Below are 27733 nucleotides of genomic sequence, written 5' to 3'. Positions count from 1 at the left end.
TTGGGACATGATAAAAAACAAACACACATACTCACCTAGGTGTCCCCCGCTGCCTCTACAAAGACCTCAGTTCTCAGCATTCAGTGACTAATGAGCCTGTGACTGGCTCTCTGCCCTGCCCCTCCAGTGCTCACTGGAGTACCAGGCTATGGAGGGGGCAGGCACGGCTGGCTCAGGCTCTCAGTGGCGCACTGAGAGGCTGAGCCAGCTTCCGGTCAGGGATCTGGGTTGATCCCGACATAAAAGTCAGGATCTCTCCAGAATCTGGACCGGCTGAGCGATGTCAGCCGACAGCTGAGCAACCCCTTCCAGTAAAAGATGTTAAACACATGACACTGACTGTCAATTTAAACAAGCCACAGGCAGGCTTCAATGGGCTTTCAACAACCTTCAAATAATGCTAAAGCACAGTCTGATCTGGTCACTTGATCCCCTACATTAGTGATCAGCAGCTGCAGGAGAAAGGGAAGGTTCAACAATGGTTAGGTATTCGGAGTACGGTGACATCACTCATAGTTTCCTATGTGCCAGCTGTTGTCGGCACTCCCTTCTCTCCCCTGCAGGTGCAGCTCGCTGACACAGGGAGGTCAGAGCTGCAGGATTATGTGACTTGACCAGTGTGGACTAAAATAGGTGAGCACACACACCTTTTTTACGCAGGTTGGGCAGAATAGGTAGCGGGGAGGGCATTTTTAAAAATAGTTAGTGTTAGGCTGGAATTCTACTTAAAGTATACAGTATATATGTATCTGAGATGCAAAGAGTACTAACTGTTATGAGAGCACTTCCATAGAGTCTGGCCAGTAATTTAATTGCAAGGCAGAGTTAGGATCCATGTACACGAGCCTACCCTTACCACCAGCTGCGGGAAAGCGCAAATTGCTGCAAAACTGCTGGCAGCTAGAAGGTCATAATGGTTCACAATGAAGAACTCTGTCTTTGTGTAACTAAAAGGCAGGCTTATTCCACCTGCTGGCTTGTATACATGTTTTGGGCAATTTTTAGACATTCTGCCATGGCACCGCTGAAGAAACCTCAAGGCACCCCAGGGCTGGGCTGGAGTACTGTTTTAATGTAGAGTGCTTCCAGGATACTCCTTTAAGAAAACCTTGTTGACTGCTTTAGGGGACTGAAAATCTAGACTTCACTATTTTCTGCTGGGAGATGAGGAGGGTTATGTGTCCCTTTTTGAGATGGGATTTTCACAGCATACCAGTAAATTTATTGAGTAAATAAGGTAATAAAGTGAATTAGGTAAACCGTTTGCCACCTGCTTGCTGCAAATGTTAAATATTATACATATTATTTTAAAATCTGAATTTAAAATATTTCAGAAAACATTGTATTTTTAAGCCCGAGATAAGGAAGAAAATGTGTTCACGTGTTTCTACTGACCACTGATCATTTTTAGTGGAAGATCTTTTCTATAATTAAGGTAATTCCAAGTAATACTTCAGCAAGTTAACCAATTTTTTCTACAACCTTGTTGAGCACTTGAAGAGAAATGTGACCCTGTAGCTTGATAGACTCTCTATATGAATACCTGTATACATATTTCTGTTGATTGTTTAAATGTTCTCAGAATATGAACTGATCTAGCAGATTTTATAATCTGGGTCTTTTATGGTGAACTTTGGTGGTTTTAAAAATCTGCTTCATAAATGGTGTATTGAGAATCATTTTGTAAAATATTTTATTTATACAGTATATTGCATATATATATATAATAAACAGTAGAACTGAGAAATAATATTGCAGTAAGATATACAGTAAATCATGATGGTTTTCTGTTCCTACTGTACACACTCCTTTTCTTGAATTTCTTTTTTTCTGCTGCGTCTGCTGAAGTCTAGTGCATAAACAAAATGCAGCCTTCCATTTGTGAAAGTCAAACCATTTTAATATGTAAAGCAATATGTCCTGATCCTATTCTCTAAAATATTTACACAAAATTTGGTCTAAAATGTTTGATTTTTTTTTTACTCCTACTCAGCACACCCTAAACTAAAGGAAAGCCATGCCCTGAACGCAAGACTGGGTCAAATTCTTTCATTGCTTTCTCTGACCTTACCACAGTCATTGGCCACCCCTTCTTGCTTAGTGGGTTCTTTCCAAGACATGATAATCTGTTGGGCTACAGAAGCACCCACAGACCCACTCAATATCTTGGCAGTGCTCTCATCAAATTGCAAATGTTTTTCTTGAGCTGACATTCTTGTGCAATTTGTTCCTTTAGGATCTTCTTCAATAAACTCCTGTACCATATTAGGCAAATCCACATCCAGTGATTTTCTTTGTGACTGTACTTCATTATTCTGTGTCTGGCTACTCGGTTCACCCCAGTGTGCCATGTCTTCATTATCAGATGGAAAATGAAATACTCTTGAGTAGGCAGAGTTATGCAAGGACCTGGAGAAGACTAGAAAAGTAAAAATATATTGAGATAAGATTTTTTTTCCTCAAATCACATGCCAATTTATACCACATTATGCTCATAACACAGGTGTAGTACACATTCAATTTAAAGTGGAATTCGTTTTTGATACGAAAGAGGTAGTTTATTCCTTGCCAGAATGTTGATCAGCCTTATTGGAAATCTTACTTTTTCCCTTTGGAATATACTTGTGTTCCCTAAGATCATTTATCCAACATAAATAACCTCACATGAGTGAAAATGAAGTTCTATTGGAGGGGACGCATACAGGGCTGCTGCTAGAAATCATGGGGCCCCTTACAGCCTACCTGACAGGGCCCCCAAACCCTGTCCCCAATCCCCTGACCCTGCAGCTTTGTCTTTAATGGATAGTTTTTTCCCCCAGCCTGTTATATGCAGGTCATACATGATACAATTTTCTTTCCTGCAACCACAGGTTGCAGGAAAGAAAATCGCTCAGTTCCCCCATCAACATCTATGGCTGGTTTAGGGATGCATCTAACTGTCCTTCCTTCAGCCCTGGCTCACACCAGTGTGGCTTTGAAATTGCCCTACTTTATCGCAGTTGCAATGTCGCAGATAAGAGAGATTTGTACCTACGATTTTACTGTAGCTTGCGACTCCATTTAACAGAAGTCAATGCAAGTCGCAATGAAAGTGAGAGCCTGAATTTAGTAAAAAAAGAAATCAGCACAAGGTACACTACTTACTATCAATGAGATGAGTCTCATATGCTTCTGGTTCCTGCATAGAAACCAGATTCCAGGTTTTATTGTCAAAGGTTCATTGAACAAGCAGATGTTAGAAGTACTACCATATACAGCTGCACCAGATTTTGCACTGTCCAGTTTTAGTAAACCAACCCCAATGTTCTTCCATATATTAAAAGGGCAAGTTCACCTTCCGTAACATGTTACATGTTACACCCATATTCAGCTGACCGGGCCTCCGCTCCTGTTCACTCCCCATTGTGACAAATAGCAGGGGAACTTCTCCTCCCTGCTAGCTGTAACAATTTTTTTAAAAATGCGGCCTAGCAGGGCTCCGCCCACCATTCACTGTGTTCTATGAATTAATGAACTACAAGTCCCGACAGCCCTTGTGACTGCGGCTTGTAGTTCTGAATGAGGAGCGCCTTGTTAGTTCATTGATTCTTCCTGTCGGTATATCTGCTTGCCCGTACATCCCACATACTGACAGCTGTGCAGGAGACCCGCATGCTACCAGCAATCTACTGATTGCTGGTGCAATGCTTTAGAGGCTCCAGAAACAAAAAATAATAAATGAACTTTTTTTACTTGCAAAAAAAGTGCATTTTTATTATTTTTTGTAAAAAGGTAAACTTATTGAGCAGGTATTGAAGATAATATGTAGTAACTGGCAATAGTAGTGGGAATGTTCAAAGAAACGTTAATGAGAAAATCCATGAAATGAGTCATTCAAGGTCCATTCACACCAGCCGCTGCATTAAAATGCATTGCAGGCAGTGCTGATGCACGGATCCCCAGGAATCGCACTGTTTACATTTTTTTTCTTTTTACTGAAATGTCACACATGGTAACTGCACTGCACCTCCCGCACACTACCACAATGCAGTGGAGTGAACCGGCCACACGGAAGACAAGGAATTTTGCTTTGTCTGCTGATGCAGGTGTGGTGGAACTGGGCTGGAATAGCAGCCAAATACAGTTACACTGCACCTGGTGTGAATGTATCCTCAGTTATTTGCCTTGTCCAAGAGATAACAAACTTCTCACTATGCACATGCCAAATGGAACATGACAAGTGAGGGGGAAAAAAGCATCATGAACTAAGTTCAACTTTAAGAAAAAAAATAAATGCACATATTTTATAGGAAACATTATGTGAATTTATTGCTCCTGCATACTCTTCCTCTGTACAGGCTTTCAGTTATGGAGCTGGAGAAAGTGTGAATGGACAAGGAGTGCATTGATTACCACACTCATGTTCTATTGATAACTACATGTTCGTCTGTAAAGGTGGCAGATGGGACTTGTAGTTTAATTAATTCATAGATCTCTCTCATTGAAGAATGCAGCTGTGTGGGCAGAGCCCTGCACAGATGCGCTGACTTTAAAAGTTACAGTGGCAGTGGGGGAGAAAAAACCCTGCACATTGTTGGGGGGGAAGGGGGGAACACAGAGGGTGAAGAGGGGTGCTTAGCAAGCTGTAACATAGTGAAACATGTAATGTGGAGTTAACCTTTAAAATGCATGTATGGCCAAAATGAAGAACAAAACATAATCAGTACATATTTGGTACAACTATTTAATATATGCACATTTCCCCATATTTTGTCCCTTCAAAAAAAAAAAAAAACCTGCAAAAAAACAGAAAAACGCCTGTTGATCCTGACAAAAATCCAATTCCAATGTGTGTGTGTGTGTATATATATATATATATATATAGATATATATGTGTGTGTGTGTATATTTTTATATATATATAAAAATTTAAACATGGATATACTGTATATAAAACATACCTCGGACAGGAACAAAATCATTGCCCTCCTGTATTTCATTTCTTGCAAACTGGTTCATTGTAGGGAAAATGAGAAGGGAAAAAGATAGCAAAAGGACCTGCAAAAGCCAAATAGATTAGTGTAGCATTTATAGCAAGTGTACATACTGTATGCAATAGAATAAACACTGCATAAAAGGAATTGTTAAAGGAACTATAGCTTCAACATAATATGACACCATGTAATTATTTTGCTATCCTGAATCTGATATGATATTAAAGCACAACAATAGTATAACAGTAGAAGTACCACTAGTAATTTTTGTTTTTGCAGAAAGGAAGATAATAGGTGGCTTATGCTGGGGTGATTGAATAATCCCTTTGGGTAAGTACACATCTAAGCATTATAGGCAACCCTTAGGGCCCATTTATAGATCTGTATATGTGCGCAGAGATGCATCTTCTTGCAGTGTTAGGTGCATTGTCATGTTCCAAAGTGCATTTCCTTAGAAAGGATGGAGTTAACATCCATTGACCAAGGCTTGTTAATACCTGTTGCCAATGCATCAAACCCTGTTATATGCCTCTTGTTGTGCTTCTATGAGCCTTCCTTTGCATTAAACAGACATGTATTTTTCAAAGCTCACTGCACTAAAGCACTTAGATGGGAGCAAGCACTATTTTTTATTATGGTGATGTTGAATACAACCATTGTAGCACATTGCAACACCTGCGTTAAAACACAAAAGTGTAACTTGGCACTTTTTTGGGCAATTTTATTTTTTTACTTTTTATATTATTGTAGCGCTACCCCAGCAAGGGGTGATTGATAATGCTTGCTCCCACAGTGGTTGCATGCCTCCTGACACTTCTGGCACTCTGGGTTCAGACCTATTTCAACAGCATAGAATAATAATGCATAGACACATTTCTTTAGTAACACTTCTATATTAGACTTGTTCAAAACAGTAGGCTACAGGAATAATGGGTTTAGGATACACAACCCCAGTTAACGCATAAAAGCAGTACACAGGTAAAATAGGAATAATCAATTAGCAACATTTAATAGGCTATACAGTCATGAGTAGTAAGCTTCATCTATTTAATTGCAACACCAGGAGCAAGAGGGAGGAGAAAAGGCTTGTTTACATATCAGCTCCCTCTGTGCCACAACGGGGCATGCAGCGAATTATGTTAATGTATACTCTGGAATAAACAGATATAAGTACCCTAAGTTGAATATCTATATCCTTAGAAGAGAAAAGGTCCCTTTAACTAGAGATTGCAACTTGAGTCCTGAGATGTTTATGGTTCCTGATATAGGGGTATCTGCTGTATTCTGCTAGCAATGGTGGGGCCCAAAAGTATTAGCGAATACTGGTAATTCAATGAAGATAAATAGATAAGCTATGGCACTGCTTACAGCAAAGGTCTCCTGGTTACTGAGGTGTAAAGATGTCTGCATGCAGTGTCTCTAGAGTGATGACAAAGAGGTTGGGCATCCATCTGCTAACCAATCCCATGGATAGCATAGCCTCCAAGGAACTAGATTTATTGCTCAGGATTTTTGCTGTTTGCAGGGATGTGCAGAGTTACCGCTTGATGGCCTGTCAGCATGACGAGTAGAGATGTCTGTGTGAAGACTGGACAGTGACAGCCATGATGTAGAGAAGCTGCTGCGATCCCGATGTTGCAAACAGCATCTCCGCTGTCCTTAACAGTTGTTCAGAGTCCCGCAGCAGTAGGCCAGCAATCTCTGGAGGAGATTAGTTGTAGTTCAATCAGCACTCAGGAATACAGGATGTATTGGCTTTAGGCCTACATGTCCCAAGATCATCTGTTGTCAGAAAAACTGAATCTACTCTGCTAACAGGAAGTGATGTAGAGGTCTCAGTACTGGGCACTAGGGGGGAAAGGATTAATCATGGTCTCATCTGTAAATGTCCCTGAATGGCTTAGTAAAATTGCTGGCACCCGGCTACATTATTACATAAAGGGTAATATTATTATTATTATATTTTTTTTTTTGTGTTAAAGGCATCAAGGTGAGGTGAAAGTCCGTGTCAGTAAGGATTACGATTCAATAAAAAGCCAGTCCAGCGGTTCAGGGGCCAAATAGGTGGTTTTGGTGAGACCATACAGGGGTCAACAATAGAGGAGTGCATCCAGGTAAATAATGAATTACAGCATCAAGCCACATGCCACCCTCTCCAAACTACTGTATCTCTAGACTGAAACACATAGGGGTTGATTTACTAAATTGGAGAATGCAAAATTTGGTGCAGCTCTGTATGGTAGCCAATCAGCTTGTTCAATTAAGCTTTGACAAAAAAATGGAAGTTTGCACTCTCCAGTTTTAGTAAATCAACCACATAGTGCCCTTCTCTCCAAAAAAAAAAAAACAATGAAAAAAAATTATCCAGCTTCTGTAGAACTAATTACATTGTTGAGAGATGAAAAGTCAACTGCATGCGTCACAGCATAGGGAGCAGAGGAAAAAATTAAATAACTGGTTTACTACTTTTCATGCAGCCTGATATGTATGAAGAAGATACTGGCTTATCTATTATGGTCCCTTAAATTTGACCGTATGCAGGTCATGCAAAGGTACCTGCATATGAGACCTGCACCATACATCACACATTTAAACAAACCACTTCAACATACGCAATGCAGAATATTAAATTAGGTATTTACACTTTTGCATCCAAATTTGGATAAAGCATACTTTATAATGAAATACTTAGATGTTCCCATTTGCCGTTACTGTCTGTTTCCAGTGAGGGAACTAAGCGGACAAGGCTGCTTTCACACTGATCCATGTGACAATGTAATCCTATGGAACGCTTCACATTGATCCATTGCGGGTCTGCTGCATTTTTTAAAATCCTGTTTGCTGCATTTTAGTGCAGACTTGGTTTGATAAAAAAAACTGTACTAAAAGCACACCTCCCCATTGAAATTAATGGAAAAGGCAGCAAAAACACATAAAAAATGCACCTGCATTGTGTTTTAGTATGGTTTTTGATTCACATGTCCTGCAAAAAAAAAAACGCACCACAAACGTGGTAAAAATGCAGCAAAATGCGTTTTTACTATGGATCAGTGTGAAAGTAGCCTAAGAAAGTGCTGGAAGATGTGACTATGGATGAGCCAAACATAGGTGTCCGTTTATGAACCAGCAGTAATATATTGCTGCTCAGTTCTCCGGCATTCTCGGAGAACACAGTTCTCCTGTGAATGCCGTTTATGAAGCATATGTAGATCAGTTCTCCAAACGAAGGGAGAACGGTCTCCAAACGCTGGAAAACGGCTGATTTTACTATAATCTCTCGAGATTACAGTAAAAGATCAGTTTACTAAACAGAGGTAAATTATCTCTGCTTAGTTTGCGGTCCCTCCGATTCTCCAGCTCTGGGCTGGAGAATCTGGAGGGAGAAAACAGATCTCCAGTGAAGGGCTGAACATGTTTTCCTGAGTGTTATAAACTGTGAATGATCAGAGAATAGCTGCTATCCTCTGAATCGCAGCTATTCTCTGTGTCATTAAAGGGCACCTTAATCCAGGCTCTGGTTGATGCAGGTGAAAAACTACAAAGATACTGCACTACTGTGGTGTTCCTACCGATATGAAAGAAAAATATATTTGAAATATATTTATATATATATATATATATATTAATTGAAATATATTTTTAAATATATTGAATATGGCCAAAATTGTAGCATTTCAAATATATGTCATTATATTTGGGAAGAATATTTTTAAAATATATTGTTTTTCATATCGGTATATATACTGTATGTTGAAATGTGTTTTTAGTACAAAATATATGAAAAATATTTTTAAAAATACATTTCAAATATACTGCATGTCTTTAAAAATACAAATCTACATTTTTGAAATGCATTTACAAATATATGTAAAAATATATGTTAAAATTACTTTTTTATATATAAAAAAAATCTGAAGAATATATTTTAAAAAATATATTCTTCATTTTTAAACTCAGGTGGCCAGACAATTTTTGTGTGATTTTTTTTTCCCATTGTTTTTTTATTTTTACCTTGCAGCTTTCAGAGTTTGCAACCCATACATTTTCTGGAAGCACATGACCAGCACAATAAAAAAAAGATGCAAATTATTTTTTAGGCCCTGGTATCTCTGTGAAAATGTTTAAAAATTCGCTATTTTTGCTAAAAATACACTAAAATCATTAGTGGATACATACAGTACATGGCAAAACTTACAAAATTCCTGATAAATTGCTATTAAATATAAAATCTAAAACTGTATTGAGTTAATAAATAATAAATATTTATAAACGTTAAATTGCACCATTTTATGAAATGGTGAAAACCGAAGGCGTGCAAAACAATAAAAACAATTTACAAATAAAAACAATTTACTCAAAATCTGAAGGTTATCATTTTTCACTTACAACTTTCAAAATTTGTGAAAGACCCCCCAAACCATACATATTCTGAAAGCACATGACCTGTAAAATAAAGAAAACAAAAAGTGCTACCGAATTTTTTAGGCCCCGCAATAGTTGCGCAAATGTTTATTAACCTGTTATTTTCACTAAAATTACAATTATTATTAGTGCACATAAACAACATAACTTACAAAATTCCTGCTAAATTGCTACTAAGGTCTCGTTCACATGAGGCATACTAAAGTGTATATACCAGGGGTGGACTGACAACTCATGGGGCCCCCGGGCAATAGGGGATCATGCGGCCCCTGTGTCCTTGCCCAAACTCAAAAAAACCTATGAAAAAGGTACCAGGGGCATCTCATGGGGCCCCCTACTGACCCCGGGCCTTCGGGTAGTGCCCGAGTTTCCAAATGGTCAGTCCGCCCCTGGTATATACCTGGAGGGCTGTGTTTGCCTGCCTAGGTATTCTGTGCATCCCTGTGCAGGCAGTCTTATTCATGTCAATTGGGATGCAGCGGCTCAATGGGCAAAACTGCTGCTTCCAATCTCACAAATGTGTGGGTGTGGGTACGTGGCCCCGAAACAAATTTAAGGAACACTTTTTAATCAGAGTATAGCATCAAGTCAATGAAACTCCTGGGATATTGATCTGGTTAGTTAAGTAGCAGAGGGGGTTGTTAATCAGTTTCAGGTGCTTTGGTGTTAATGAAATTAACAACAGGTGCTAGATGGGCAACAATGAGACGACCCCCAAAACAGGAATGGTTTTACAGGTAGAGGCTACTGACATTTTTTCCCTACTACTTTATTTCTGACTGTTTTTCACTAGTTTTGCAGGGTCAGTGTCACTACTGGTAGCATGAGGCGATACCTGGACCCTACAGAGGTTGTACAGGCAGTTCAACTCCTCCAGGATGGCACATCAATCCGTGCCATTGCCAGAAGATTTGCTGTCTCAAGAGCATGGAGGAGATTCCAGGAGACAGGCAGATACTCTAGGAGAGCAGGACAGGGCTGTAGGAGGTCCTTAACTCATCAGTAGGACCGGTATCTGCTCCTTTGTGCAAGGGGGAACAGGATGAGCACTGCCAGAGCCATACAAAATGACCTCCAGCAGGCCATTGGTGTGAATGTCTCTGACCAATCAGAAACAGACTTCATGCGGGTAGCCTGAGGCCCCAACGTTCTTTAGTGGGCCCTGTGCTCACTGTCCAGTACCATAGAGCTCGATTGACATTTACCATTGAACACCAGAATTGGCAGGTCCGCCACTGGTGCCCTGTGCTTTTCACAGATGAGAGCAGGTTCACCCTGAGCATGTGACAGACAGGAAAGGGTCTGGAGAAGCCGTGGAGAACGTTATGCTGCCTGTAACATCGTTCAACATGACCGTTTTGATGGTGGGTCAATGATGATCTAGGGAGGCATATCCATGGACCTCTACAGGCTGGACAATGGCACCCTGACTGCCATTCGGTTTCAGGATGAAATCCTTGGACACATTGTCAGATCCTACGGTGGTGCAGTTGGTCATGGGTTCCTCCTGGTGCACGACAATGCCTGACCTCATGTGGCAAGAGTATGCAGACAGTTCCTGGAGGATGAAGGAATTGATAACATTGAATGGCCTCTATGCTCGCCTGACCTAAATTCAATAGAACACCTCTGGGATATCAAACAATGGGGCATTACCCAGTCCATATCAGTATAGATATCCAGCCTGATATTTTTCCCCATTAAGAGCTGATATGTTTTCAAAGTCTTCCTTTAATTTTTTTGAGCAGTGCATTACAAGTCTATTGAAAAGCACAGTGAACCAATATGAAAACTGTGGGCATCTATAGCAGGAGAGAAACCCAGACTGTGTGTGCTATATGTCCACATCCCGGCAAGTCATGTACAACTATAAACAGCATATGTTCTCATTGACCTTGTGTGGACATATAGAAGGGAAGCTGAGTACTGTAAAAACTTTATTATGTACCAGTAAAAATCTATTATACAATATTAAAAATTACTCTCCACAGAGGGGTTCACAACATGCAAAGATTCTGATTACAGTTCACATGTTAACTCAATGTATATCAGGAATCTTTCTTCAGGAGAACATGAAACAGAACCAGTACGCTGGAACCCACTCCTAATCCTTAATAGAGTAATATCAACCAGTAGGGTGGAATGGAATTCATAGCATGTGCATGTTGCCCATAGAGGTGCAAATGAGTAAACCAAGGTGAAGCCACTGCCTCTGGGGTGGGAAATTCAGCTACATTCAGTAAACAGCCAATGGTCTTGCACACATCTCAGAGGGTTGGTCCTTTGACAGCTCTTTGGTCTGGCCCATTGTGGTGAAGTTTGAATGGAAGAAAGAGATTCTGTGGACCGGTGTCTTTTATACAGTTGTCATTAGGCGCAGCTTCCCCACTGTATATTCCAAAGAGGGGGCTCTTGATAAGTATCTTAGAAACAAACTCTGTTCAAATCAATCTATCAATAGATTTTTAATGGTACATAATAAAATTGTTTTTACGGTACTCAGTTTCTGTTCTATATGTCCATAGAAAGTCCATGACTACATATTCTGTTTATAGTTGTACATGAAAACCACAGGTACACTGTGCTGCACCCACGCTGAGGGAAAACAGATGTAGTACAAATTTTGTAATCTGTGTTGGGTTTGTTTGTGGTAATAATGATTTTATAATGCCTAATGAAATTTTTTCATGGACACTGAAACTAAACCCTCCTACCCTTTTAACCAAGGACAGTGCCATCTTAGCTTTTGTGTTGATCTGCAGTTGCCATGGTGCCACACATATGATCAGCTAGGACATCAGCCATTAGAGGGCTTGAAAATTTGTGAGCTGACAAAAAACGCACTAGCAACTGTGACAGTTAATATCATAGGCATGCGTTGAATGAAAATACGGAAGTGATGCAGCGCTACTCTGATGATAATATTGATATTAATACTATATAAATGAACATATAAATGAAAAAGTGTATAAAGGTGACACAATGTGCAACAAAACCATAAACAGTGACCTGATCCTCCAGGGATCTATAATAAGTGAACTGATCCTATATGGATCCAAAGTTTACACAGTGAATGTTCAACCACTCAAAAGATGGTAATTTCAGATTTACCAATACTGATCGTATGGTATAATTGTGCAGACAACCAAAGTTAGAATCCAAAGTGATGGTGTAAACAAATCAAGCAAAAAATATATAAACTTAGCCCAAATCAGACTAAATAGTGATACCTCCAAAATTAAACTCAAGAAAACGAACGAAAAAGTGCAAAACTAAACGCAAGAAAATGCATGAAAAGTGCAAAATGTGCATAAACATGTAGAAATAAAATATCCAAATCCCAAAAAAGTGTTTTCATATACAATCAATATATATGTAAATCAAACACAATCAATACTATGAACAAATGTAAACCTATATTATGAAAAACGCATGACTCCAAATAAAGTGGAAAACTAGTGAAAAAAGTCCAAATTGTGGCACTGTGCTCGTGCACGTGGATGGTTCACATGAGAAATCACATAAGGGTATCTGTCAAAAGCCAGATTGGCCGCTCACCTTCTTGCTTTGACCCTCAAGGGGTCAAAACACTTCAAGGGGTCAAAACACTTTTGGTTCACTGCCACAGATCCTCCATGCACATGATTCCTCTACTCCTGGATATCTCTCCCCTCAGCAATCTCACTCCCAGGAATGTACATATAAGTAGCAGAATCCTTGCCAGGTAACGCATATGGTAAGAGCCAATATCTCAAAAGAAATAGATAGAACCTCCTATAGTGTAATACCTTTTATTAAACTTGATAAAAGTACAGAAATCCAAATATTGCACTCACATTTTGATCCTTAGGCAAACAGCATTTCAGAAGCTCATGTTCTGGGTGTATCTGCATGAGTATTCAATTTGGGTGCATCAAGATGGAGTCCGCGCCGGAAGTGCGTCACCATGCCTACACGTTACATCACTCAAGTCACGTGACTTCCTCAGGGCTGATTGGATGCTAGCAGCTTCTGTTATTTAGACTAGACAAAGGTTTTTTTAGGTTGAAGCGCAGGAGGTTTCCACCATTATGCGTTGAATGAAACTGTTTTTGGAATCGGTTAAAGCAGAACTAAACCCATCGATTTATCTGTTTCCCTAAAGACTTTTATTTGAGGTATGCCATGAATGATAACTGTCACAGTTGCTTGTGTTCTCCACTGAACTGCCAAGCCATCAAATGGCTGGTGTTACCAATGATCACATGTGCAGCACCAAGGCTACTGCAGATCAGAGGCTAAGATCGCAGCTTCTTAGGCAGTAAATGATAGGAGAGTTTAGTTGTACTTTGAATCGGTGTCACTTTAAATTTTTCCTATTACTTTCATTTACAACAAAATCTTGAAAGTCCCTTTGCCATCGAATATAAACTAACTGTTGATGCTTCTAAATTGTTATAAACTAAAACCCAACTTTAGAGTCATGGTTGTGGTCTTTAGGGTTCATTCACATCGGCCAGTTATATTTACTGCCATGATGCAGTGGCTCGCTGAAAAAAAAAATCAATGCATGCTGTACTTTTTTATTGCTGAAGCATGAACAGACATCACTGGAAACAAGGCATTTTACCCTTGGTATACACCGTGTTATTGTGTAATCAAATAGATGTATACTCACAAAATCAAAGGATATTAAAAGCAGTGTGAATAGTCTGCAATGGCAGTCAATGCAATGCTTTGCCCCAATTGGTAATAAGCTGACGCATTTCGGGAGATGAACCCCCTTCCGCAGAGCTCTCAAAATGCGTCAGCTTATCCCCTATTGGGGCACAGCGTTGCATTGACTGCCATTGCAGACCATTCACACTGCTTTTAATATCCTTTGGTTTTGTGAGTATACATCTATTTGATTACACAATAAACACGGTGTATACCACGGTAATGCACAATGAGAGTGTGCCCTTTTTTGTTCTTTGTTCATTAGCATCCAGATTTCCCGATCTTTAAAGGGCAGCACCTCTTCGTTTGCCATTTTGAATTCCTTTAAGTCTGCATGAAGATTTGAGCGCTGGTTTCGTTTGTTTGCCATTTATTACCACTTTAATGTCTTTTTCAGCAAACTCCCAGCTTGTCAGATAAAGTAATCCAGGTGGCTCCTCCACTGGGAAATGCTGTCAAGTTGGTAACCAGGAGCAGAGCAGGGAACATCTGTTCCTTGATCTTCTTCGCAATCAATAGGCAGGGAAGCACTTATCACTGAGCAATTTCGGTTTGAGAGCTGTCAGAATGCCAGCTGAAAGGGCTTGTTAAACAGCCAATCAAGCACAATCCTGTGCTTTATCAGCAAAGGTGAAGTGCAGGAGAGACATAAGAGGTCTAATAGACCCTTCATGTCTCCATAAAGAGTACCTGTCACCTGCCTAGTGCTATCAAATAGCAAAATAAAATAAAAATATAAAAAAAGCTATAAGAAACCTTGTAGTCAGGGCCCAGATATGAATCCAGGACCTCTCTTGTATCTGGCAGTAGCACTTCTTACTGTGCCACCTGAGATGCTAAACAGCTCCTTTCCTCATTCCTTGGACAACCTTACTTTCTGTTTTGTTTTGGGTAAATGTTGGACTGCTTGTTCCTCCCATAAACTTCCTATTTAAACAAAGCCTTTGCACTTCCTGTTTGCCAGATTATTGTGCTCTTCTCCAACTAGTATCTTGCTCCTTATGCTCCTGCTACTGTCTGTATGTCCATTACCACTCTTTACTAATCTTTGACAACTTATTCCTCGACTTTTCTTCTGCTCGAGAGCCAACCCACAATGTTACCAAATGTAACCAAACCCACAACCCACTTGTTACTGAACTTTGACTTATTTACTGACTACGCTTATGCTTTATCCCTACCTGCAAAACCTCCTGGTGGTGATCCTAAGGAATACAACCTGGTACTAGCATGCAGTGAAACCCATCTCCACCATCAGTAGCTCTGGTGAAGACTGGCTATTGCTGAGACTCTGCACTTTGGGGGAGCCTACTTGTGCATCTATACTGCTGGTTTCTGTGTGAACCTTGCCACTGTTGTAGCTAATGACCTCCGAGCCTGACCACTGACTGTGAAACCTGTTGTTCTGTGCACACGCTTGAGTTCAAAAGCGCGTCGTGAGCACATGTGTATATAAACAGCGATTGTGCTATACATGTTAGGTATCACCATGAACATCAGAGTGAGAGCAATTATTCTAGGGCCATTATTCAGTATTAATTCCAACATGATAACCTGTAAAGGCTTTTAATAATTTGGCCTATGAACAATTTTGGGTACCATAGTTTTTTGCCATTTCACAGGTGTACAATTTGATGGCTTGATGTTTGGTATCTATTTACTCTACCTGACCCCATCTTTAATATTTTACAAAAAATTTGTGTGCACTAAAATTAAATTCAGTATTTTTCTTCCCGCAGGTGTAGATTTGATAAGCAGTTGTGCAACTATCATGCAAAATAAAGAATTGTAACTGCCACCATTTTAGTTTACAGGTCCTCAGCATTCAAAAAACATATAACTGTTTGGTAGTTTTAAGTAATTTTCTAGCAAAAAATTGGACTGGGCCCATAGTGGTTAAAAATGCATTGGGCATTACTTCTGTACATTTGATGTGACAATTGTCTAAAATTATTTAGAAAATATGTGTAGGTGTTTCACTATATATATATATATATATACATCCCTTATGAAAATGTGTGTGAAAAATTCCTTCTAAAAACAACAGAATAATGAAAGCTAAAACTTATAGAAAATTTTGTAGAACAAACTGATACTAACTGCTACACAGGTGCTTGTCTGAGTTGCCTTTCCTGCAGAAAGGGAGACCAGTGCCTGAAGTTTCCGTAGTTGTTCAAGGAGGGATCTAGGCAGTTAGAGAAATTAGAGATTATAAATATGTTGTAAGTTATTATCATATACTACGTTTTTCTCTTTGCCACACTATGAAATGCAAATTTGCTTTTCTCTTTATTTCAAAGAAATCTCAGTTTTGGTTAATTTTTTTTAATTTCAGACCGCATTTACAGCACTGTACTCCAATACCTTGAATACTAACCTACTAGGAACTATGGGACCCACATAATTGTAATCACTTATATAGAACTTTGATCATTTGAACAGACATATTTCACATCGCCACTAGTAAACATTCAGAAGAACTGATCATTTTGATGCATTTCAAGCTCTCATAAGAAGTTACTGCATTCTTTGTTTTAGTGTGCCTTAAACTGAACTACAGACAGTTACAAAACTCAGTTTAATGCAGTTCTGTAACTATTTATACATCTTTAAATGTATTTTAAAATGCAGGAAGCGTAAGTATTTTCATTTGACCTGGTATCAGCCAGTTGAAGTTCCTGTACAACACAGCTCACTCTGGAAAAGAGATGCAGCAAAAGGAGACAATAATATAGATAAAAGGAGAGGTCAGAGTTGGCATGGTGATGAGACCTGTAAGTTAAACTGCAGCAATAAAAGATCAGGTCTGCTGCTATGCCAAGCAGGACTGTGCTGTGTGACAGGTCTGTGTAAATCTTATGACTGGATGGACATTATTACAAATAATTTTGACAGGTAAAGCAATTCCCGAATATGTATTTCACCTGTGTTTTTGACTGTTTTCCTGAAATTCGGCTTTAAATCACATTGAAAAAAGTCAACAGTTACTAGGGCAGGAAAAGTCCAGAAAAGTAAACCAACAGATGATCTGGTTTTAGAACTAGATACAAATGGCAGTTAATCTATAGGCCATGTGAAACATTATCAGATAATCACTTACATGTTTTCTGACAAGAAAACAAAGACAGGGCATTGGAGTTAGTCAAACTGTATAGCAAACCATTTTATGAAAAACAGCAACTACTTGACAAAGGGGGCAGAGCTCCAGAATTGCGTAGTGGCTTGCCCTAGAGGGACATGATTGGTCCTGATCTGACAGCTGCCCTGGCCCTGCCCACCCACAACATCACTGCTTGGCTCTGGCTTATTAGCCACCAGTTCAGTGACTGGGATCAGTGTTTACAGGCTTTCCATCTGCTGCATGTCCTGCTGATACCTTCCTTCTGGCTGGTTTTCATCTTTGTGAAGTTGCTTTGGGCTAATGCATGCTGTTCATTGGGTATTCCAGATCTAAAATGTGCTATTTTTAATAAACAGTTTGCTATACAATTTGACTAACTCCACCTCCTTGTTTTTGTTTTCTTGTGCATGGAGATCCATCCCTGATCATTGCAGGAGTTTTTTTTTACTGTTTACTTACATGTTATGCTTCTCCAGCTGCAGAACCTTACGCTGAAGTTCCTGATTTTGGGCTGTGCAAGCAGACATCCTGAGAAATATAGTTAATATGATCAATTATTGGTCTTTGTCTTTAACTCTCTACAAAAGATCTATTTGCATATTCCAAGTACTACTTTTGCACACATCAGAAAACTAGGTGATACATGTAAACTATCAAGTTAAACCAGAAAACAAAGATAAATACATTTCATAGTTTTTATTCAGCAGTATCCATCATGGTCAGGACAAGGGGTGTGAGGGAAGGACGGCTGCCCTTGGCACAATGGTTTACTGTAGGGATGGGGGCACCTTCCTTCTGTTACAAGGCTGACATGAGTAGGAAGAGCGGCAGTGATTTTGACAAGTGAGTAACTGCTGGGCGTATGTTTCCCTAAATTTGCACATCATGAACGGGGGAGGAGGGCAGTTTGGCATCTTTGCCCTGGGCGCTGGATGACCTTGTCCCGGCACTGCTCTCCTTAGTCAAAAGACTCTAAGCTCCTAGGCAAAAAAGTAATTTAGCAAGAGAATACTAAGAATAATGTATGAGGGGAAATGTAGGCTGGATTTAACAGCGAATCAACATTAACGTGTTACCCAGGACCCTGCATTCACTATATCTGGTCTCCCACAGTACATAGATCATGGAAATGCAATAATTTTAGTAAATATAAACTACTAAATACCTCTTCTCATCAGCAGTTTAAGCAGTCTGGCGACTTTAGCTGAGCACTGGTTAAAGCTTGTAGGAGCAGTTTTCTTTCTGCTCCAGGAGGATGTAGAACCCCTGACCTCTGTCTGACCAGTGCTGATTGGCCCTGTGCTGATCACATGCACTCTCCCAAGAAAAAATAAACCTCTCTAGCAATACACACTAAACTGAGCATGTGCAGAAGGGATACGGGTTCAGTCTGTCTTATCAGTTTGGACATTTGAACAAGAGGAGGGGCAAATAAGTCAGGATTAAACAACCTTTTTACACAATGCAGAGGATTAACCCCTTAGGTTCCACAGTGACTATAACAAGCATGCTTTACTGCATATACTGTTGTGGGTTTAGTAACACTTTAACTTAGTTATAAATCCGATAAACAGTGCAGTAAAGGCCTTTGCCCATTAAAGAACAGATATTAGGTGCATCAGGTTCATCTAGCGCTCAGGGCAAGGATGTAGAACTGCACCCCTCCCCCACTGTTAATGCATGCCATAGAATGGGTCTATTGCCCTGGGTCCATTCTGTGCCCCCTTGCTCAGCTGTGCTCAGGGAAGCGTCCCCTCCTGCCCACTCCTTGTCCCATTTGATTAGGTGTATGTTGTTTGATTACATTTTTTCCCTTGATAAATCTCCTTTGAAAATGGGTAAAAATCCTTGTGATTAATAGGGTGAATTAATATGATGAAATCTAATCTTGGTAAATAAAGACAGATTTGCCTTTTTAAGTGAAAGTCTTGCTAGAATAAAAATGCATCTTTTTATCAAATCAACCACAAATAATTATAAACAAATCTGACTAGGTTTGATTCGCTCCAACATTCAGTGAACTCATCATAAAATATGCCAATTGCGAGTTTTAATGTGAACCCAAATACAGTTAATGAATATCAACTTTCAAAGATCAATTTCAAAGGTGTAGCTCTACAATGCACCTCCCTCCTTCTCTTTATAGCTGCTGCGGTTCTAACCAGTGTCTGTGAAAAACTAGTAATGTTAAAATGTGTGTAAACCCAAAATATAAATGCAAACAATATGAATTATGTTCAGAACTATAATACACCTCCCCCTAGATGAACATCAAAAAGTGCATATAAATCTAATCATATTAAGTGCTAGTGCTATAAAAATATTGTAATATGCAAATCTCAGAAACTTTAGTCCTCTAAAACCCCTCCCTCTAAGATCCATATAATCAAAATATTCCAAAAAACAAGTAAGTATGTGCAACATAATCAATAACAGTAATAAACTGCTTGTGGTTTGCAAAAAAAAAAACAGAATTAATTTGTGCTCAAATGCCAAAAACATTCAATACTACAAATCATCTTCCTAGAATAAATATAGCAAAAGGCAAAATATAGCATAACACAAGCAATTTTATTTAATATAATTTTATAGCTATTTTAAAAGTGTCTGTTTTAAAAAGTCCATGTGAAGGTGCTCAATAATAGAGTGCTGTATCTGCACTTGTGCTTGAGTATCACAAGCTCTCCCCCTCAAGACCATGCTCACCACAGATTCATGACCTCCTGTATCAAAAAGCAAGTCTAATGGTGCTTTCTGAATAGCTGTATCCTATAGCTCCAATGAGTATTCACCTTCCCCTCGGAATACTGCTCAGATCCTCTCTCCTCTTCTCCACCATACCAGGTCTTTGTATCCAGACCCCCCCAGCAGCTCTCACCCTGAGCACACCAGAAGTTTGCCAGACTGGATAGCCTAGAAGTCACCAGTCAACTGACCTGGGCCGCTATCAGGGTTGCAGCTGTTTTATGCAATATTTTAGAATCGCAGCAGCCATAAAGAGAAGAAAGGTGCATCATAGTGCTACACCTTTGTAATCAATCTATTAGGTTTTTATATATCCCTAATGGAAGATATATTACTTGGTGAGAGCAGCTGCATTATAAGCATCTCAGGTCAACCATAGCGCGGAAAAATGTATATATTAACTTTTGAAGATCAGTTCTGTCCATTATTCAAGGGATTAACTAACAGAGCATAGGGAGAACATGTACAAATGCAAAAATAATCTGAACAATGCTGGTCCATTTTATGTGTTTCCTAGAGTGTGTGCGTGTATGTATGTATGTATGTATGTATATATATGTATATTGTATATTTTGTGCATTTAGAAATACATCCAGCTATTTTTTTTAAACTATCTACTGAGGTGACCAGAACTAGTTCTTAAGTCTATTCCACATTTCTTACTGTGGGGAAACCTCAAAGTGCTGGAAATAAATGCATAGGTGCTACCAGAGCATCTGCTGTGCCTGGCATCAGGTCCTGCATCCTGAAAACATACCTATCAGGTTTCTTGTTGAATCAAGACTTGCTGGCAAGTCCACATCTGGAGTACCCCAATGCAGACATACAATATGTTATCAAACACCTTTGGACAGAGAGTTCTTTCTTCTCAGCCCAGATGTCAACTGAAAAAAATTGCCTGCGAGTGTATGCCTACCATGGAATCAGTTTAACCTAAAACTCTGGTCAGCATAAGATCGGTTCTACCTCTGTCACCACTGCAACATTCTGAGTGCCCCTTTATGATTGTTGTAAACCGCATTGTCCAACTTAAGCAACACCATGTGACTGGTCAGAAGGAGGTGCACAGAAGTACCAGCAAAGAATTGCTTATAACGCTATGATGATTATTGTAAGCTTTGCTTCTTCCTGAGGCTAACAACCATGACCAGACAGATGATCCAGAACTTCATGCAAAGGTGGATTTATCCCCAGGTTTTGTTTTCATGGTTTGCCAAGGATGTTTAGTGCCCCCCTGAGTCTGAGGGGGTCAAAGAAGATCTGTTGGTCTGGAAACTGGTACCTAACTTGGAGGAACAAAAGGAATACTTTGATGCAGGATAGGAACATGTTGACCTGCATTGTTGATGGTGAATATTCTACATACCCTACAGATACAAAACAGAAAAGTTTACCTGAGACATAACCAAGCCAGGATCCAGCACCATATTGTACATAAAGTTTAAAGCAAAATTCATCTGGTCAACACAATTGTAAAATTGAATGTCAACATCAGCAGTTGCCAAGTTGGAGCAGTCAGTCAAATTTTAGAAAACGAGATTAGAGGGCAGATCCCACCAAAGAATAGGTAGATCGAGAAATTGCAAGTAGGGTCTGTAAAGAGTTACTTCACCTTTACTGACTTTTGCCACAAACCTCCCTATGCATTACAGTGTCTTCAGCAGGTTAACATGAAGTGCTCATTTTTGTAAAAGAATGCTTATTGTTTCAACTGTTCATTCCATTGCCCTCCCCTCTCTGTCCTTCCTCTTAAAAAGAAAGCAAGGACTCATTATCTAAAAATGAGTCTTCTGGAGAATTCCTGACAGACGTAGAGATAATATACAGCTCTGTGACAGATTCCTAGGATAAGAGTGGGGAGTAAGAGCTGGCTGCTGGTGCAAGTGGTTCTGATTGGAATCTGTTAAAAGCATAGCAAATGCAATGCTCTCCTGTGCAAAGCTAGAGTTTGCACAAAGTGCAAATGAGGTCTTTAGTGAGTCACCTTCAGCCAAAAAATTACCGCCATTTCATATAGTGCTAGACAAGTTTCCAAGTCAGTTGTTGCATGTTTAACCGTTTCAATACCGTGCAATTTTACACCTTCCTGCCCAGGCCAGTTTTCAGGTTTCAGCGGTCTCACACTTTGAATGACAATTGCGCGGTCATACAACATTGTACCCAAACTAAAATTTGATCATTTTCTTCACACAACTAGAGCTTTCTTTTGGTGGTATTTAATCACCGCTGGGGTTTTTATTTTTTGCTAAATTAACAAAAAAAGACCAAAAATTTTGAAAAAAACCCCACATTTTTCTTTGTTTCTGTTATAAAAGTTTACAAATAAATAATTGTTCTTCATAAATTTAGGCCAAGATGTATTCTGCTACATGTCTTTGGTGAAATTAACCCAAATTAGGATGTATTTTTTAGTTTGTAGGAAAGTTATAGAGTTCACAAACTATGGTATAGATCTGAATATTGATCAATCCTGAAGTACTGACAGCCAATCTAATTTCTTGAGGTCCACGAATGTCAGAATAGTACAGATATCCCCAAATGACCCCTTTTTGCAGAGTAGACAGTCCAACGTACTTCATAAGAGGCATGGCGAGTTTTTTGAAGTTGTATTTTTTTGTCATAATTTTTCGGAAAATGAAAAAATTAAAAAAATTATTTTCACTATTTTTTTTTTTACATACTGTCACCAGTGCAGTACAGCGTCATCATATAACTGGCATGGCGGTGAACAGCGACACTGACTGGTGACAGTATGAAAAAAAAAAATATTTTTTTTTTATTTTTTTTTTAAATTTTTTTACTATATTTAATTTTTTATTACATTTTTTTTTATTTTTTTTTAAGATTTTTTTTCATATTTTACTATGACCAAAGTAGTACAATGTTACCATAGTAACACTGTTCTACTTTGGGGAAGTGATCAGTATTTTTTTTTTTTACACAATTTGCTTATAGCAAAGAATTACTTTGCTATAAGCAAGCATTTACCTGAATGAAATCGATTCATTCAGCTTTTTTTTTTTTTTTTTTGTGCTTAGCTGTGATTTGGTCACAGCTAATCACATGACATGTGCATGTGATTAGCTGTGACCATTCACAGCTAGGCACTAGTATACAATGGATGGCATCATGAATGAAGCCATCCATTGTATACAACTGTCATGTGACCTGCTGTGATTGGTCACAGCAGGTCACATGGTACCGGCAACGGGAGCCGGTACTCGGATCTGTCATCGGCCGTGTCCAAGGTGCACGGGCGGTGACAGATCGCACTGCTGCGTCGCTCTGCAACCGCGCAAACCGCGCATGTGCGGGAGCACGACAAATGGCGTGCACCCGGAAAGCTGCAGCGCTTTTCAAGCCGCCAAACGGCCATTGGCCGGGCGGCAAATGGTTAAGAAGAGATTGTGGAAGTACCACGAAGAAAATCAGTGCATGTAGTCTTGCACACTGCCCCTTAAAAGCAGAGGGATAACAAAGAGCCAAGAAATGTAAAATGGCAGTTGGGGAACAATTACCCATCTTCCAGAGTAAAACAGAAGTGTATACTCCTCCTTTGTCAACCGGAGACTGAATAAAAAGGCTTTCTCCATAAATAATTATAAACCTACAAAAAGGTATATAGCAAGTAAAGGGGAGGGAGAAATCTATTTACACAAAGAGCTTAGCTCCTATCCACCCAAGAGCTTAACCAGATACAGCCTAGTCATAGAGCCACAGGGAGAAAAAAAATCCTTGGCACACCATATAGCCTGCTAGCCACTCACAATTATTGAGTCTTTAGAAATAGGGACAGGAGAACTGCAACAGCTCTGGTCCTGATAACTTGGCAAGAAATACCCAGGTAAATTGGCTGTACTGAATAGTAGAGTCCTGTGCTAAGTGGAACACATATTGGTTGTCACTGCCAACCTTAGGACTGGGAAAACCTGTGCTTGTTGACTAATTGGAGAAACTTCCAGGATTTCCAATATCTGGCCTGAATCTACCAGTAGCTGTGGATAGTAGAAAATCTTCTTATTCAAGTGGAAAATATAGCAGAAAGGAAGGAAACATCCAGTTTCACAAGGACACTAAGTGTAACTGAGCAGATGTGATGTGTGTGTGGGGGGGCTTACATTGGCTTCTCTCCAGCTTTCGATGTGCATCGTACCCATTTCTCCTAAAAGCAGCAGTATAACCTAGGCTGCTTATCATCAAGGTGTATCCCTCAATGGACAATAGAGAGTATTGCACCCTGTTCCAAATTATTATGCAAATGATATTTTTCTCATTTACCTAAATAATTGATGTAAATAACAGTCAGCATAGTTCTCATGTTATCAACTATTAAGAGTACAATTCAAATTTTATTGAACAAACCTCCTAATAACAGTATTTTTTTTAAACATAAAAAACTTACAATGCACTGTTCCAAATTATTACGCACATGAAGTTTCAAAACACTTTATAGGTTGTAAGGAACTGAAAATTGTCATTTGTTGTGTTTGCAGCATATTTACTGAAATCAAAAGCTATTTCAATCAAACTTTTAACAACATTTTAACTTTTTAAACATTTTAACAGGTCACGTTACATTTTAACATAGGACCCCTTATTTGATAGCAGCTTCACACGTCTTGCATCCATTGAACTTGTGAGTTTTTGGACAGTTTCTGCTTGAATTTGTTTGCAAGATGTCAGAATAGCCTCCCAGAGCTGCTGTTTGGATGTAAACTGCCTCCCACCCTCATAGATCTTTTGCTTGAGGATGCTCCAAAGGTTCTCAATAGGATTGAGGTCAGGGGAGGCTGGAGGTCACACCCTGACTTTCTCTCCTTTTATCCCCATAGCAGCCATTGATGCAGAGGTATTCTTTGCAGCATGAGATGGTGCATTGTCATGCATGAAGAAGATTTTATTACGGAAAGCATAGTCCTTCCTTCTGTACCAGGGAAGAAAGTGGTCAGTCATAAACTCCACATACTTTGCAGAGGTCATCTTTACACCTTCGGAGACCCTAAAGGGGCCCGACCAGCTCTGTTCCCATGATTCCGGCCCAAAACATGACTCCACCACCGCCTTGCTGACGTCGCAGCCTTGTGGGAACAGGGTGGCCGTTCACCAACCATCCACTACTCCATCCATCTGGACCATCCAGGGTTGCACGGCATTCATCAGTAAACAGGACTGTTTGCAAATTAGTCTTCATGTATTTTTCTGCCCAATGCAGCCTTTTCAGCTTGTGAGCATTGGTTAGTGGTGGCCGAATAGGTTTATGCACAGTTGCAAGACTCTGGAGGACTCTACACCTTGATGTCCTTGGGACTCCAGAGGCACCAGCAGCTTCAAATATCTGTTTGCTGCTATGTAATGGTATTTTAGCAGCTGCTCTCTTGATCCGATGCATGGATCTGGCAGAAATCTTCCTCAATGTGCCTTTATCTGCACGAACCCATCTGTGCTTGGAATCAGCCACAAATCTCTTAATAGTGCGATGATCACGCTTAAGTTTTCGTGAAATATCTAATGTTTTCATACCTCATCCAAGGCATTGAACTATTTCACTTTTTTCGGCAGCAGAGAGATCCTTTTTCTTCATCATATTGCTTGAAAATGGTGCTCTGCTTAATAATGTGGAACACCCTTCTTTAGTAGTTTTTCCTTAAATTGGGCTCACCTGCCAATCTAATTATCACAGGTGTCCGCAATTGTTTTTAGTGATCAAAAGAGCCCTGACACACAATGCCATCCATGAGTTAAACTGAAAAACAAAATATTTAATCTTTGTGACACTTAAATAGAATTTGCATAATAATTTGGAACAGGGTGTAGTTTTAAATTACTGTGAAGCAGTTCAGCAATTTACAACTGAGGAAAGACAACATTTATTTACTCATCAGAACATACAAACATCTCTATGGCTGTAGTTCCACTCTAATTGAAGGTGCATCCACACTTTCAATTTTTCTGGGTTCCTCTGCAATAAATACGTATTGATCTTGCCAGTGAAGTCCACCTTATGTAACCTCTTGTGATGGAGGAACAATGCTGCTGTACTGCTAATGAATTCAAAGCAGAACTGTTGCTTATGTAGGCTCTGTCTGCCTGCAGAACAGTGGGAAGAAGATGTTTCAGGGTGACATTGTTAATCATTGTCACTGATAGTTCACAAGCCTGTGGCTTGTCAAACAGCCCTGCACACCACTTTCTGGATTAACTTACTGTGCTGCTGACAGAGTCTGCCTGCAGTGTTTGGGAGGAGTAAGTGAGACACAAAAGAAGTAGAATTTGACAGCTCAAAGGAAATAAATAAAATGTATTTTTTAATTTATGTGGCTTTTGCATCACACAGTAACTCAATTATGACCTGTTTAGACTGTCATTTAAAAGCTTTAAGATCAGTGATCTCCAACTGTATCCACATGCCAGATGTAGCCCTTTGCTTACATTTACTCTGCCCTTGGTGCAATATTCATCCTACTGATATGAGGCATTATTCCCTCTCCTGACATCAACAATGAGGCACCATTCCTTCCCCTGACACCAACAGTGCGGCATAATTCCTCCCACAGGTGCCCAATTATGGAAAATTATTCTTCCCATTGATCTAAATGATGGAACGCTATTCCTCCCACACAATTCCCTCCACTGACAATAACGAGAGGGAACCACTAATGATGGGGCACAATTAAACATTTTTTTACTCCCGCTTTCTGCAAGCCAGAGGCATTGTTTACTCCTACCGATGCTGGGGCATTTTGTAGTCCTACTGGCGTCAGTCTGTCCAGCCCCCCCATAATCTGAAGGTCAGTAAACTGGCCCTTTGTTTAGAACATTTGAAGACCCTTGCTTCAGATGGCTGTTAAGATCTGAGGGAAGGACATACAAGGCCATGTACCCCGACACTGCAATTCACAGCTCAAGCACACTCTGTAAACGGATTCACATATTTTCTCCCTATGCAGTTTATCAGCTCTCCTGTCTCTTCATTACAGCAACTCCAACACATTGACTGTTGTTCTCAGCTCACCCTTTTATAGTGAGGGGTTGGTTTATAAAGTGATCATCAAAATTTTCTGAGCAGGAATTTGGTCAAAATTGCCAGTTCAAGGCTGACATGAATCCTGTGAATTTCCCTCAAATTCAGTTAGACAAATTTGAATCTTATCACTCTTGCTAATGGCAATAGCATCAGGACAGTAATCACCAGCCCATGGTGCTTTTCAAAGGTGCAAATTTGAATCAAAGTCACAGAAGCTCAAATATTTCTTGTTCACCTCTTATTCTAAGCTTTCAGTAGATGGTCAATGGCCAGTGCACAAAGTATCGAACCAGATTCTTCATTCTGTAGATTCCATATTTACCTTTGCCAAATAAAGTTGAAAGGTTCTCAAAATAATATTATAATAATAATAATTAATAGTAATAAGGCAAACAAGAAACATTCAAAGTATGCAAGCATTTTTGAGGCATGGCATTTGTTATCCATTAGCAGCTGTCTGTTTTTATTCCCGCAACGTTTTGCAATCAGATATTCATCCAAAACAAAGGGGAGACTTTGGTTTGAGGCAAGGATCCTTTTGCAAGACAACAGGACTCAGTCCATGTAGCTTAGTCCTAATAATTATACTATCATTAATAAGCAATGCTACAGGCTGCACAAGTCTCCATTACCCTTGCCAACCTAATTGGCTTCACCACACCCAACTGGCGACATCAGAGGTGACGATGTCAATGACTACTTATTCAAAATAATAAAAATGAAACAGAATAGTAATATTGTTTTGATTTT

The 27733-nt window shown here is 39.5% G+C and overlaps 1 protein-coding gene across 1 annotated transcript in view; it reads right to left on the bottom strand.

Moving 5' to 3' along the window:
• Positions 1-1676: 1676 nt before the first annotated feature.
• CREB3L3 (cAMP responsive element binding protein 3 like 3) overlaps positions 1677-27733 on the bottom strand; it is a 186732-nt gene continuing 160675 nt past the window's right edge. Inside the window, exons 7-10 of the mRNA XM_089694307.1 lie at positions 17674-17742; positions 16194-16278; positions 4941-5037; positions 1677-2419 (exon numbers count right to left, since the gene is read on the bottom strand). Coding sequence (XP_089550433.1) covers positions 2040-2419; positions 4941-5037; positions 16194-16278; positions 17674-17742 — 631 coding nt within the window. The 3' untranslated portion in view covers positions 1677-2039. The remainder of the gene's footprint in view (positions 2420-4940; positions 5038-16193; positions 16279-17673; positions 17743-27733) is intronic.

Source organism: Staurois parvus, unplaced genomic scaffold, assembly GCF_062004578.1.
Source record: "Staurois parvus isolate SC_StPar_1 unplaced genomic scaffold, SC_StPar_1.0 ptg000659l, whole genome shotgun sequence".
Taxonomy (NCBI): Eukaryota; Metazoa; Chordata; class Amphibia; order Anura; family Ranidae; genus Staurois; species Staurois parvus.
The sequence above is the reverse complement of the archived record's forward strand: the minus strand, read 5'-3'. Positions and strand labels throughout refer to the sequence as shown.